The sequence below is a fragment of the Pelophylax lessonae genome, assembly GCF_965119305.1.
Source record: "Pelophylax lessonae genome assembly, chromosome: 5".
Taxonomy (NCBI): domain Eukaryota; kingdom Metazoa; phylum Chordata; class Amphibia; order Anura; family Ranidae; genus Pelophylax; species Pelophylax lessonae.
Genome location: NC_138772.1, coordinates 313,763,384 through 313,778,104, shown reverse-complemented (window position 1 = coordinate 313,778,104; position 14,721 = coordinate 313,763,384). Strand labels below are relative to the sequence as shown.

At 49.1% G+C, this 14,721-nt stretch overlaps 1 protein-coding gene across 7 annotated transcripts in view; it reads right to left on the bottom strand.

Moving 5' to 3' along the window:
* Positions 1-13,205, bottom strand: part of RELCH (RAB11 binding and LisH domain, coiled-coil and HEAT repeat containing) — a 241,533-nt gene extending 228,328 nt beyond the window's left edge. For 4 of the 7 annotated variants that reach the window (XM_082258179.1, XM_082258177.1, XM_082258176.1 and 1 more), the window contains exon 1: positions 12,666-13,205. In XM_082258179.1, the coding sequence (XP_082114305.1) occupies positions 12,666-13,182 (517 nt within the window). In that variant the 5' untranslated portion in view covers positions 13,183-13,205. The remainder of the gene's footprint in view (positions 1-12,665) is intronic. The other 3 variants (XM_082258182.1, XM_082258178.1, XM_082258181.1) reach the window with 1 other exon arrangement.
* Between the last annotated feature and the right edge of the window lie 1,516 nt (positions 13,206-14,721).

Sequence of the window (14,721 nt, the reverse complement as noted above, 5' to 3'; positions counted from 1 at the left end):
GTCAGTGCAGATTTATACAGGGAAAAATCTAATGAGCAAGTCTGGGCATGCTCAGAGAAGAAAGAACACAAAGAAAGCAAACCAACACATGACATCACTTCTGAAGTAGAATTTTGTCGGGCGAGAAAATTTGTGTGCAGTCTAGGCACATTCCAACCAACAAAACACCACTCTGGACAAAAGACGGACGATCGGTCAGCCGATAATCGTTGCGTGTGTACGGGGCTTTAGAGCCTGTGCACTGACTCATTTATCTCAATATCAAAAGGAATCAATGGATGTTATTCATTTAAATGTTATATTTCGTTTCGCATATGTTTATTTAATTTATAGTTCATATCCCAGTGGTTCTTAACCTGGGTTCGATCGAACCCCAGGGGTTCGGTGAGTCAGTTTCATGGGTTCGGCGGGGGGGGCAACAGGGCAATTGCTCCCCCCGAGAAAATATTACTGATTTTGAGGCCAACCCCCCCCCCCCCCGAAAAAACAGAGCTGCGGTCGGGACGACTCACAGCCATTACACATAGACACTTAACGGTCTGCCCCCTGTACCTCCCGCCTGGAAGAGGGAAGTGTGAGCAGCTGAACAGAGGGAGCCGAGTGAATGTTCCTGGAGGTAGGCTCAGCTTGCTGTACATGGTGGATTAGTTTGCAAGCACCTCTATACTAAGTCTGCTGAGTTACTGCAGCTTAGCATAGAGGTGCTATTAGCTGACAAATGGAATTGCATGTCCTTTTCATTTAGCTCAATAAGCATTGTGAATGCCCCCTGGTATGTGCCCTCCTGATGCCCCATGGTATTCCCTCCCAACACCTCCCCACCAGTGTGTGTCCTCCTGACACCCCATGGTATGCCCTCCCAACCCCCACCCCAGAGTGTGCCCCCCTGACACCCCATGGTATGCCCTCCCAACCCCCCCCCCCCAGTGTGTGCCCCCCTGACACCCCATGGTATGCCCTCCCAACACCTCCCCCCAGTGTGTTCCCTCTTGACACCCCATGGTATGTCCTCCCAAACCCCCACCCCAGTGTGTGCCCTCCTGACACCCCATGGTATGCCCTCCCAATCCCCCCAAGTGTGTGCCCTCCTGACACACCCCATGGTATGCCCTCCCAACCCCCCACCCCAGTGTGTGCCCTCCTGACACCCCATGGTATGCCCTCCCAATCCCCCCCAAGTGTGTGCCCTCCTGACACACCCCATGGTATGCCCTCCCACCCCACCCCAGTGTGTGCCCTCCTGATACCCCATGGTATGCCTTCCTAACCCCCCCCCCCCCCAGTGTGTGCCCTCCTGGCTCCCCCAGTGTGTGCTCTCCCAACCACTGATGTGTGCTCTCCTGACACCCAGTGTGTGGCCTCCTGACTCTCCACTGGTGTGTGCCCTCACTACCCTCCCCCCAGTGTGTGCCCCCCTAACACCCCATGGTATGCCCTCCCAACCCCCCCCCCCCAGTGTGTGCCCCCCTGACACCCCATGGTATGCCCTCCCAACACCTCCCCCCCCAGTGTGTTCCCTCTTGACACCCCATGGTATGTCCTCCCAACCCCCCCAGTGTGTGCCCTCCTGATACCCCAAGGTATGCCCTCCCAACACCTCCCCCCTGTGTGTGCCCTCCTGACACCTCATGGTATGCCCTCCCAACCCCCCACCCCAGTGTGTGCCCTCCTGACACCCCATGGTATGCCCTCCCAATCCCCCCAAGTGTGTGCCCTCCTGACACCCCATGGTATGCCCACCCACCCCACCCCAGTGTGTGCCCTCCTGATACCCCATGGTATGCCTTCCTACCCCCCCCCCCCCAGTGTGTGCCCTCCTGGCTCCCCCAGTGTGTGCTCTCCCAACCACTGATGTGTGCCCTCCTGACACCCAGTGTGTGGCCTCCTGACTCTCCACTGGTGTGTGCCCTCACTACCCTCCCCCACATTGTGTGTCCTCCTGACCCTCCCTCCAGTGTATGCCCTTCCAACCCCCTGGTGTGTGCCCTCATAACCCCCCGGTGTGTGCCCTCCTGACCCCCCCCCCCCAGTGTGTGCCCTCCTGACCCTCCCCCCCAGTGTGTGCCCTCTCAGCCCCCTGGTGTGTGGCTTTACTGATCCCTGTACACTGTCCTATCCTCTGTCCTGTCACCTCCTGTCCTCTGCCCTATTCTCTGTACACCTTCCTACAGCCTACTGACCACTCTATCCTTCCCTACAATCAACTGACCCGTATACACTGCCCTACATGCTACTGGCCTCTGTACACTGCCCTACATCCTACTGACCTTTCTACACCGCCCTAAAAACTACTGACCCCATATACACTGCCCTACATGCTACTGACCTCGCTACACTGCCCTACAAACTACTAAGCACTGTACACTACCCTACAAACTACTGAGCACTGTACACTACCCTACAAACTACTGACCACTCACACTGCCCTACAGCCTACTGACCTCTGTACGCTGCCCTACATACTACTGACTTCTGTACATTTTACTTTGTATGATACATTTAATTCAGTTCTGTAAACAACACCTTATTTTCTGGCAGTGCCCCTCCCGAGACTAGACTCATAAAATCATATTTTATTTTTCCAATTAAGAAGGGTTCGGTGAATGCGCATATGAAGCTGGTGGGGTTCAGTACCTCCAACAAGGTTAAGAACCACTGTCATATCCAAATCCCTGAAGAAGCCAACCCGGCGAAAAGGGTCAGATTTGGAAATATTTCATTCATGTATGACTTCATGGATGTTAGGTTTTTAACTTTATTCAGTCACATGTTTGTATGTACTAATAAAAAATTAATAATTTTACATTTATATAAGCGTTCTTTCCTTTCTTTCTAAGGATATGGCTTGTCATTCATATTATATTAGCGAGTACCTTAAAAGTCCCATACCCTAGAATTTTCAAAACTTTTTGCATTTTTCAGGGATGTTGGTACTCCATTTACTTATAGCCCCTCCCACTTTCTTTCAGGGTATACACAAATGCCAGGAACCTAGCAAATAAAATGGAGGAATTGTAACGGTTATTACGAGGAGGACATAGACCTGGAAGGAATAACCGAAACTTGGTTTGACCCGTCACACGACTGGCAGGCAAATATTGAAGGGTATTCTGTGTATAGAAAGGACAGGGAAGGCAAAAGAGGGGGAGGGGGTAGGTCAATAACGTAAGGGTGGAAGAGAGGAGTGACATTATGGAAGGGATGAGGGCGGAGGTGGAATCCGTGTGGGTAGAAATCTATAAGGAAGAAGGAGGGAAAGTAATAGTGGGGGTATGTTCTAAGACCAGTGGTCCTCAACTCCGGTCCTCGGGGCCCACTAACAGGCCAGGTTTGCAAAATAACTAAATTACATCACAGGTGATCTCATTTGCTACTCCGATTGCAGTATTCTAGTCTGCATCTCCCCAAGGTAATACTTAAAATCTGGCCTGTTAGTGGGCCCCGAGGACCGGAGTTGAGGACCACTGTTCTAGGTTGCCCAACCAAAGCGAGGAAGTAGAGCTGGAATTTCTTTCACAGTTGGAAATAGCGGCTAAGCAGGGACAAGTCATTGTAATGGGGGACTTCAATTATCCCGACATTGAATGGGAAGAGGGGACAACTCACTCAGTAAAGGCACCTCATTTCATGAATGTCTTACAGGACAACTACATGTCACAGATGGTAGATTCTCCTACTAGAAAAGAAGCATTGCTAGATCTATTAATTACGAACAATTCAGGCCTAACCTGAGATGTAGAAGTACTGGACATCTTGGGCTCTAGTGATCACAGGATGATTACATTTAAAGTAAATCATAGGACAACAAGAAACGAGGGGAATATAAGGACTCTAAAACTTCAGAAAGGCAAACTTTCCTAAAATGTGCTCAATAGAGAACATAGACTGGGACCTAACCCTAGGAACATTGAACACTGAGGAAAAATGGGAATTTTTTTTAGGAAAATACTATTATCGCACAGTGCACTCCTATGGGAAATAAATTTAGAAGAGCCTAAGTCAAACCAGGGTGGCTAAACTGTAATGTAAAAATGCTTATTAGAGCGAAAAAAAATAGCCTTCAAGAAATACAAATCGGAGGGGACATTATCAGCTTTTCACCAATACAAGGAATCTAACAAGAAATGTAAAAACTGAATCAGGACGGCTAAAAATGACTTTGAGAGACACAAGAGGAGAGTAAAAAAAAAAAAAAAAAAAACCCCTAATAAATTCTTTAAATACATTGATAGCAAAAAAGCGAGGTCAGAGCATGTTGCACACATAATTAACAATGATGGGGGGATGGTTACAGAGAACACAGAGAAGGCCACTGTGCTAAATACTTTCTTCTCCTCAGTTTTTACACACGAAAAGGAGGAGTATACAAACTAGGACTGTCTGGTTAGCACAACACCACAAGACTTGCTGCAGTGGCTATCAGAGAGCAAAATCAAGGAAAGACTTGATAACATTACCACTAATAAATCACCAGGACCGGATGGCTTGCACCCGAGAGTACTCAAGGAACTCAGTAGGGTTATATCTAGACAGTTGTTCCGAAACTTCATGGACAGTATATGAACAGAACTGTACCAAGTGACTGGAGGAAAGCTAATGCAATACCAATATTCAAAAAGGTAGGGATATTCCGGGAAACTATAGACCGGTCAGCCTGATATCTAGTGTATGTCAATTATTGGAAGGGTTGATAAGGCACTATATCCAAGAAAGGCACTATATCCAAGAATTTGCTAAGGACAACAGTATCATCAGCAGTAATCAGCACGGGTTGACAAAAGGACGTTCTTGCCAAACCAATCTGTTAACATTTTACGAGGAGGTGAGCTGTGAGCTAGATAGGTGGAGTCCTGTGGATATGGTGAATCTGGATTTTGCTAAGGCATTACACACAGTTCCCCACAAATGCTTAATCTACAAACTAAGGTCTGCAGGCATTGACCTCAAGGTTTGTTCTTGGATAGAAAACTGGTTACATGGGTGTGTCCAAAGGGTGGTGATAATGCGTACTCAGACTAGTCTGGAGTGGTAAGTGGGGTACCCCAGGACTCAGTGCTGGGACCAATTTTGTTCAATTTATTCATCAATAACAGGACGGAATCAGTAGCTCAATCTCAGTTTTCTCAGACTAATAGCATAGTTACATACAGTCAGGTCCATAAATATTGGGCTATCAACATAATTCTAATCTTTTTGGCTCTATATACCACCACAATGGATTTGAAATTAAACAAACAAGATGGGCTTTAACTGCAGACTTTCAGCTTTAATTTGAGGGTATTTAAATCCAAATCAGGTGAACTGTGTAGGAATTACAACAGTTTGTATATGTGCCTCCCACTTTTTAAGGGATCAAAAGTAAATGGGACAGATTAACAATTATAAATCAAAATTTCACTTTTAAAAAAATTGGTTGCAGATCCTTTGCAGTCAATTACAGCCTGAAGTCTGGAACGCATAGATATCACCAGACGCTGGGTTTCATCCCTGGTGATGCTCTGCCAGGCCACTACTGCAACTGTCTTCAGTTCCTGCTTGTTCTTGGGGCATTTTCCCTTCAGTTTTGTCTTCAGCAAGTGAAATGCATGCTCAATCGGATTCAGGTCAGGTGATTGACTTGGCCATTGCATAACATTCCACTTCTTTCCCTTAAAAAACTCTTTGGTTGCTTTCGCAGTATGCTTAGGGTCATTGTCCATCTGCACTGTGAAGCACCGTCCAATGGGTTCTGAAGCATTTGGCTGAATAGGAGCAGATAATATTGCCCAAAACACTTCAGAATTCATCCTGCTGCATTTGTCAGCAGTCACATCAATAAATACAAGAGAACCAGTTCCATTGGCAGCCATACATGCCCACGCCATGACACTACCACCACCATGCTTCACTGATGATGTGGTATGCTTTGGATTATGAGCAGTTCCTTTCCTTCTCCATATGCTTCTCTTCCCATCACTCTGGTACAAGTTGATCTTGGTCTCATCTGTCCATAGGATGTTTTTCCAGAACTGTGAAGGCTTTTTTAGATGATGTTTGGCAAACTCTAATCTGGCCTTCCTGTTTTTGAGGCTCACCAATAGTTTACATCTGCTGGTGAACCCTCTGCATTCACTCTGGTGAAATCTTCTCTTGATTATTGACTTTGGCACACATACACCTACCTCCTGGAGAGTGTTCTTGATCTGGCCAACTGTTGTGAAGGGTGTTTTCTTCACCAGGGAAATAATTCTTCGGTCATCTACCACAGTTGTTTCCGTGGTCTTCCGGGTCTTTTGGTGTTGCTGAGCTCACCGGTGCATTCTTTCTTTTTAAGGATGTTCCAAACAGTTGATTTGGCCACATCTAATGTTTTTGATATCTCTCCAAGTGGGTTTGTTTTGTTTTTTCAGCCTAATGATGCTTGCTTCACTGATAGTGACAGCTCTTTGGATCTCATATTGAGAGTTGACAGCAACAGATTCCAAATGCAAATAGCACACTTGAAATGAACTCTAGCACACATACAAACTGTTGTAATTCAAACACCTTTCACCTGAATTGGATGTAAATACCCTCAAATTAAAGCACATCTTGTTTGTTTGTTTCATTTCAAATCTATTATAGAGCCAAAAAGATTAGAATTGTGCCGATGTCCCAATATTTATGGACCTGACTGTAGTTAGTCAGGTTGAAAAAAAGTCCATCTGGGTCAACCAAATACCAAAAAAAACTGTTAAGAAAACCCAACCATACAATCCCATATACTCAATACTATACCCGCAGTTGAGCCAGAGGAAGGCGAAAAAAACCCAGCAAAGCATGATTCAATTTGCTACAGCAGGGCAAAAAAAGAAAGAAATTCCTTGCTGATCCGAGAGGCAATCGGATATTCCATGGATCAACTTTACCTATAAATATTAGTACCCATTAATATTATGTACACCCAGGAAAGAATCCAGGCCTTTTTTAAAGCAATCTAGTAGGAATAGACTGATTATCGGCAAGGCCGATATATCGGTATTAGCCCTGGAACTGGCCAATATTTTTCTTCTTATGCCGCCTCCCTCGCCTTGGACAGCCTCATCTGGAGTCGGGACTAGTCTCGCGGGAGTGTATCACAGCCATACACCCACCCACAGCAGCCCTGGACCAGCTAGCCAGCCACAGGCACTTTACCAGCGAGCCAGACACCCACCCACAGCCCCTGTGCCAGACAGCCATCCACCACAGGGGGCCGGCCAGCCACCCACCACCAGGGGGCCGGCCAGCCAGCCACCCACCACCGGGGGGCCGGCCAGCCAGCCACCCACCACCGGGGGGCCGGCCAGCCAGCCACCCACCACAGGGGGGCCATCCAGCCAGCCATCCACCACAGGGGGGCCATCCAGCCAGCCATCCACCACAGGGGGGCCATCCAGCCACCACAGGGGGGGCCAGCCAGCCATCCACCACAGGGGGGCCATCCAGCCAGCCACCCACCCACCACAAGGGGCCAGCAAGCCACCCACCCATCCACCACAGGGTGCCAGCAAGCCAGCCATTAACCACTTCAATACAGGGCACTTTCACCCCCTTCCTTCAGCTTCAGTGCAGCCGTGGTCTGCATTGGGAAAAGGTCCTGTGCGTGTTTGGCTCCATTTCAGGTGCAAATTCAAGCAACACTTTGGACCCGATTTGCACCTGAATCTGTAAACAGGGACGCACCGAACCTCTCCTGTGACCCTCAACCACATTAGTGTGAACCCAGCCTAAAACAAAGAAAAAGAATGCAAAAATAAAACCAATGCAGCCACAACATCTAAGGACTAGTACGCTGCACTACTACAATTATTTTTTTTAGAGAATGCTTTAAAAAAAAAAAAGAAGGATTTGCAATTTTAAAGCCTGTGCCTAGTAAAGGTTACACTGTAATGTCCCATTTACACCAACAGCATACAGATTAGAACGCCGCTGGTGTGTGTTGCAAAAAGAGGTTGTCAAACTGCATCACACTTTTTTTTTACTTTATTTAAATGTCACAAAATGAGATTTTATTAATCTTCATGCACCCTAGTGATGCGTCACAACATGCTGTACAAAAAGGCAGCACATTCCACTATTTTTAGCACACACCTATAACAAAGTGCTGTGAACTGCACTAATAGACAAGGCAATTTACTTTATATCCTTTGCATTAGCAAAGGTTACCCAAAGCATAAGGTGTGAATAGGCCCCAGCACTACAACGGTTTATGGCATGCAGCTTGCCCAGGCTTATGTATTATGTTTTTTTCTCTATTGGCTTGTTCCTTTGCTTCCTTGTTTCTGTAGATCCTGTCCGTCAAAGCTTTATCTGAAGTAGAGTGACAACACTTATCCACCACCTGTGATCTCGCACTAGTGTTGTCAGTCTGACTTGCGTTCTTATAGAGATGGATTACAGACCGCTTACGCTAAACACACAGAATGCCCGTAGTGTCCCCACTGCCAGCATATATCAAGCTGCCAATCAATACTCGTCATTCCCTCTCTCTACAATGTCCTGCCAAATTGATTGACATAGGCTGGAAATGTATTGCATCTAGTAATTGGTTCTGGGACTGGAAGTCCCTGGCAGAACTGTGATGCCACAGAGTAATGCGGCAGCTTGAGACCACCTGACAGGTCTGGCTGAGTACAGCGGGGAAAGCCCGCCAGCAATCACATGGGTTCAGAAAAAAAAGATGATAATAAAATTTGCATGTAGGTTACCCACTGTAGAGATACTGTATTTGTCAGTTGTTAAAGGTGTATATATATATATATATATATAAACTAAAAAATAAATAAATTAAACACACGCACACATACATACATACACACACACTTTAAGAAGGTGAATAGGAAGGTGCAAATAAATAATAAAAATATTGTTATTATTAATCTCACCATTATAAACCAGTAAGATTAAGTGACATTTCATAGCACTTTGCACTTCCTTTCTTTTCGGTCTTCCCATGTTTAAATGACTATATGGGACACATCAGAATCATCATGTTTTTGTGACATTGCATGTCAGCTCTAATTCAGGCCTGCCTGTGTGTCTGCACCCGTAGGTGATTTACAGCTTCATGTGCAGATTTGCTGTAAGATGGATATACAGTATACAGCAGACATCAGCACTAAGCCCAAAGTAGACGGCTATATAAAAACAACTACAGACATGCCTGTCAAAGGGATCAAAGCCCATAAGACACCCTGTGTAGGTATACAGGTAGAGCTAGGGTACCCTTGGTCAGTAATATACGGTCCTTGGGCTGCAAATAATATATAACTCTGTGTCTAGGTTATTGATAGATAAGGGATCATAAGGCCTGTATTTTTTTTTTTTTTTTTTTTTTTACAATGAAACTGTACCCACCTTTTGTATAGCCAATGGAAATACAAATAAACTGTAAGCATGCAGCGTGGAGGTAAATGAGCACCATGCCATCAGCACTGCTACATTAGCAGGATAAGGAACAGAATGCTGCAAACAAGCAATCCAAATAACAGCTACTGTGCACCACAACTACTGTGGGATTTGTCACATTATCACCAAATAACACAGGGGTATAGCTAATAAATAAACGGACACTCAGGCAGGCCAGCAATGACTCCCACCACGAAAGCAGGTCAGCCTCCCCCAGTACAAGCAAACAAGAAATGTCCACCCCCCACTTCTAAATCCAAGCAGGTCAGCCATGATCCCCCTCCATACAAGTAGCTCAGCAATAACCCCCCACCATAGAAGCAGTTCAGCAATATCCCCCTCCACCCATAGAAGCAGGTCAGCAATGATCCCAATAGAAGGTCAGAATTTATTCCCCCCCCCCTCCCCATAGAAGCAGGTCAGAAATTACCCCCCCCCCCTCCCCCATAGAAGCAGGTCAGAAATGATTCCCCCCCCCCCCCATAGAAGCAGGTCAGAAATTATTCACCCCCCCCCCATAGAAGCAGGTCAGAAATGATTCCCCCCCCCCCCCATAGAAGCAGGTCAGAAATGATTCCCCCCCCCCCATAGAAGCAGGTCAGAAATGATCCCCCCCCCCATAGAAGCAGGTCAGAAATGATCCCCCCCCCCCATAGAAGCAGGTCAGAAATGATTCCCCCCCCCCCATAGAAGCAGGTCAGAAATGATTCCCCCCCCCCCATAGAAGCAGATCAGAAATGATTCCCCCCCACATAGAAGCAGATCAGAAATGATTCCCCCCCCCCCCCCCCCCACACATAGAAGCAGATCAGAAATGATTCCCCCCCCCCCCCCCCCAAATAGAAGCAGGACAGAATTGATCCCCTCCCCGTAGAAGCAGGTCAGAATTGATCCCCTCCCCATAGAAGCAGGTCAGAATTGTTTCCCCCCCCCTCCCCATTGAAGCAGCTCAGCACTGTTTGCCCCATACAAATAAGGATTCCCCCCTGCTCCATACAAGCAGACCAGCAATGATCCATGTTACCTCCATATAATCTGGCCAGTAAGGATTCGCCCCCCTCCATACAAGCAGGCCAGTAAGGATTCGCCCCTCCACCCATAACATGAAGGCCAGCAATGGTCCCCCACATACAAGGCAGACAGTAATTATCCCCCAATACACGCAGGCCAGCATAGACACTACCACTCCCCCACAAGCAGACCAGCAATGACCCCCCCATACAAGCAGGCCAGCACTGATGCCCCCCCCCCTTCCATACAAGCAGGCCAGCACTGATGCCCCCCCCCTTCCATACAAGCAGGCCAGCACTGATGCCCCCCCCCTTCCATACAAGCAGGCCAGCACTGATGCCCCCCCCCCTTCCATACAAGCAGGCCAGCACTGATGCCCCCCCCCCCTTCCATACAAGCAGGCCAGCACTGATGCCCCCCCCCCTTCCATACAAGCAGGCCAGCACTGATGCCCCCCCCTTCCATACAAGCAGGCCAGCACTGATGCCCCCCCCTTCCATACAAGCAGGCCAGCACTGATGCCCCCCCCCTTCCATACAAGCAGGCCAGCACTGATGCCCCCCCCCTTCCATACAAGCAGGCCAGCACTGATGCCCCCCCCCCTTCCATACAAGCAGGCCAGCACTGATGCCCCCCCCCCCTTCCATACAAGCAGGCCAGCACTGATGTGATGCCCCCCCCCCCTTCCATACAAGCAGGCCAGCACTGATGCCCCCCCCCTTCCATACAAGCAGGCCAGCACTGATGCCCCCCCCTTCCATACAAGCAGGCCAGCACTGATGCCCCCCCCTTCCATACAAGCAGGCCAGCACTGATGCCCCCCCCCCTTCCATACAAGCAGGCCAGCACTGATGCCCCCCCCCTTCCATACAAGCAGGCCAGCACTGATGCCCCCCTCCATACATGCAGGCCAGCACTGATGCCCCCCCCCCCTTCCATACAAGCAGGCCAGCAATGATCCCCCTCATACAAGCAGCCCAGCAATGATCCCCCTCATACAAGCAGGCCAGCAATGATCCCCCCTCATACAAGCAGCCCAGCAATGATCCCCCCTCATACAAGCAGCCCAGCAATGATCCCCCCTCATACAAGCAGCCCAGCAATGATCCCCCCTCATACAAGCAGCCCAGCAATGATCCCCCCCTCATACAAGCAGCCCAGCAATGATCCCCCCTCATACAAGCAGCCAAGCAGTGATCCCCCCTCATACAAGCAGCCAAGCAGTGATCCCCCCTCATACAAGCAGCCAAGCAGTGATCCCCCCTCATACAAGCAGCCAAGCAGTGATCCCCCCTCATACAAGCAGCCAAGCAGTGATCCCCCCTCATACAAGCAGCCCAGCAATGATCCCCCCTCATACAAGCAGCCCAGCAATGATCCCTCCTCATACAAGCAGCCCAGCAATGATCCCTCCTAATACAAGCAGCCCAGCAATGATTCCCCCCTCATACAAGCAGGCCAGCAATGATCCCCCCTCATACAAGCAGGCCAGCAATGATCCCCCCTCATACAAGCAGGCCAGCAATGATCCCCCCTCATACAAGCAGGCCAGCAATGATCCCCCCTCATACAAGCAGGCCAGCAATGATCCCCCCTCATACAAGCAGGCCAGCAATGATCCCCCCTCATACAAGCAGGCCAGCAATGATCCCCCCTCATACAAGCAGGCCAGCAATGATCCCCCCTCATACAAGCAGGCCAGCAATGATCCCCCCTCATACAAGCAGGCCAGCAATGATCCCCCCTCATACAAGCAGGCCAGCAATGATCCCCCCTCATACAAGCAGGCCAGCAATGATCCCCCCTCATACAAGCAGGCCAGCAATGATCCCTCCTCATACAAGCAGGCCAGCAATGATCCCTCCTCATACAAGCAGGCCAGCAATGATCCCCCCTCATACAAGCAGGCCAGCAATGATCCCCCCTCATACAAGCAGGCCAGCAATGATCCCCCCTCATACAAGCAGGCCAGCAATGATCCCTCCTCATACAAGCAGGCCAGCAATGATCCCCCCTCATACAAGCAGGCCAGCAATGATCCCCCCTCATACAAGCAGGCCAGCAATGATCCCCCCTCATACAAGCAGGCCAGCAATGATCCCTCCTCATACAAGCAGGCCAGCAATGATCCCCCCTCATACAAGCAGCCCAGCAATGATCCCCTCATACAAGCAGGCAGGCTAGCAATGCTTCCTGTAAGTGGTTGACATGACAGCCCGCAGGCAGCAGCCCCGCCCCCCTGTCACACTCACTCAGCTGTCCCCCGGTGTTGGGGTTGTTGATGCCGGTGGAGGGTGGAGCCCCCGCAGTTGTCGGTCTCTCGAAGTTGCCGGGATTGGAGAAGTAATCCCGGAGCCGGGGCAGCTCTCGGCCGGTCTCCAGCAGCTCGGTGTGTAGTTCCAGGGCTGTGAGCACCAGCTGATCCCTCAGCAGCTGAGCCGCCACCGCATCCAGGGGTACCCGGCCGGGCTCAGAGGACAGCAGGGCGATCCGGGGCCCCCCGAGCAGCTGCAGGGAAGGGGGGTCGCTGTCATCCCCGGGATAGCGGCCGGCGTTTGGGATTCCCGGGCGGGTTTCCAATGGAGACACATCTTCCTCTTCATTATCCTCGTCGTCCTCCTCCTCTTCTTCTTCTTCTTCTTCCTCCTCCTCGGAATCGCTCAGGAACGGGTTCACACTGCTACTACTGACACTGGGACCTAACGGGCCGGCGGGGACACCCGAGGAGCCGCCCGGGCCTGAGCCTGATGCAGGGGCCGCCATCTTGTATTGAGGCGGAGATGGGGGGAGGAGACGAGAAGCTGCATAAGGACAATATACTACATGAGGGGAGGGAGGGGGGACGGCTCCTGTCACTGGAGACAACCGTACACCTCCCTGATGATGGAGAATGCCTCAGAAATATAATATACTCCACACAGCACACCTACACTATATATATATATATGGAGGACAACCTCTTCCCTCAGAATATATATATATATAGAGGACAACCACTTCCCTCAGAATACACTCCACACAGCACACCTACACTATATATATACTGTATATATATATATATATATGGAGGACAACCTCTTCCCTCAGAATATACTCCACACAGCACACCTACACTATATATATATATATATATATATGGAGGACAACCTCTTCCCTCAAAAAAAAAAAAAAAAAAATATATATATATATATATATATATATAGAGGACAACCACTTCCCTCAGAATACACTCCACACAGCACACCTACACTATATATATATATGGACAACCTCTTCCCTCAGAATACACTCCACACAGCACACCTACACTATATATATATATGGAGGACAACCTCTTCCCTCAGAACTGGAGGGGTCACCACACAGGCTGCATCCTCCATATGCTGACACACCAAGGAACTGACTGCTTCTATTGGGACATTCTATCAGTTCCATACACCAGGGAAAACACCTGCAGGATTAGGGCTGGAGTCACGTGCTACAGTACACATGTGCACTAATACATGTGTACTAACATGTTGGTTCATGCAGAGGCGTAACTAAAACCTTCAGGGCCGCGGTGCAAGAAACCATGAAGTGCCCCACTTCCATCCGAGCCCCAGGTTTCCAGTTCTGGGAGGGCGTCCATGGACACAGGTGATCACAGATCATGGTAAAGGGCCAATCACAGTGGCCCTTTACCTTGTGATCAGCTGATCACATGTAAACAGACTTGCCGGTTATCAGCAGCCCTTTCCTCCTACAGCTGTGTCTGTGTGAGGAAAGGAGAGCCGTTAATCGGCAAGACTGTCAGGACATTCTTTACACTGATATTCAGGGCATATCAAGGCCGCCTATCAGTGCTGCCTATCAGTGCCACCTATCAATGCAGCCCATCAGTGCCACCTATCAATGCAGCCCATCAATTCCACCTATCATGCTGCCGATCAGCGCTCATCAATTCCGCCTATCAGTGCTCATCAATGCCGCCTATCAGCGCCATCTATCAAAGCAGCCTATCAGTGCCACCTATCAATACTGCCCATCAGTGCCACCTATCAGCGCTGCTTATCAGTGCTGCCTATCAATACCGCTTATCAGTGCCATCTATTAATGTCACCTATCAATGCCGCCTATAAGTGCTGCCTATCAGTGCTTATCAATGCCGCTCATCAGTGCTGCCAATCAATGCCGCCTATCAGTGCCCATTAGTGCGGCCTATCAGTGCCCCCTATTAATGCTGCCCTTCAGTGCTGTCTATCAGTGCCACCTATCATTGCCCATCAGTGCCACCTATCAATGCCACATGTCAGTGTCCAGCAT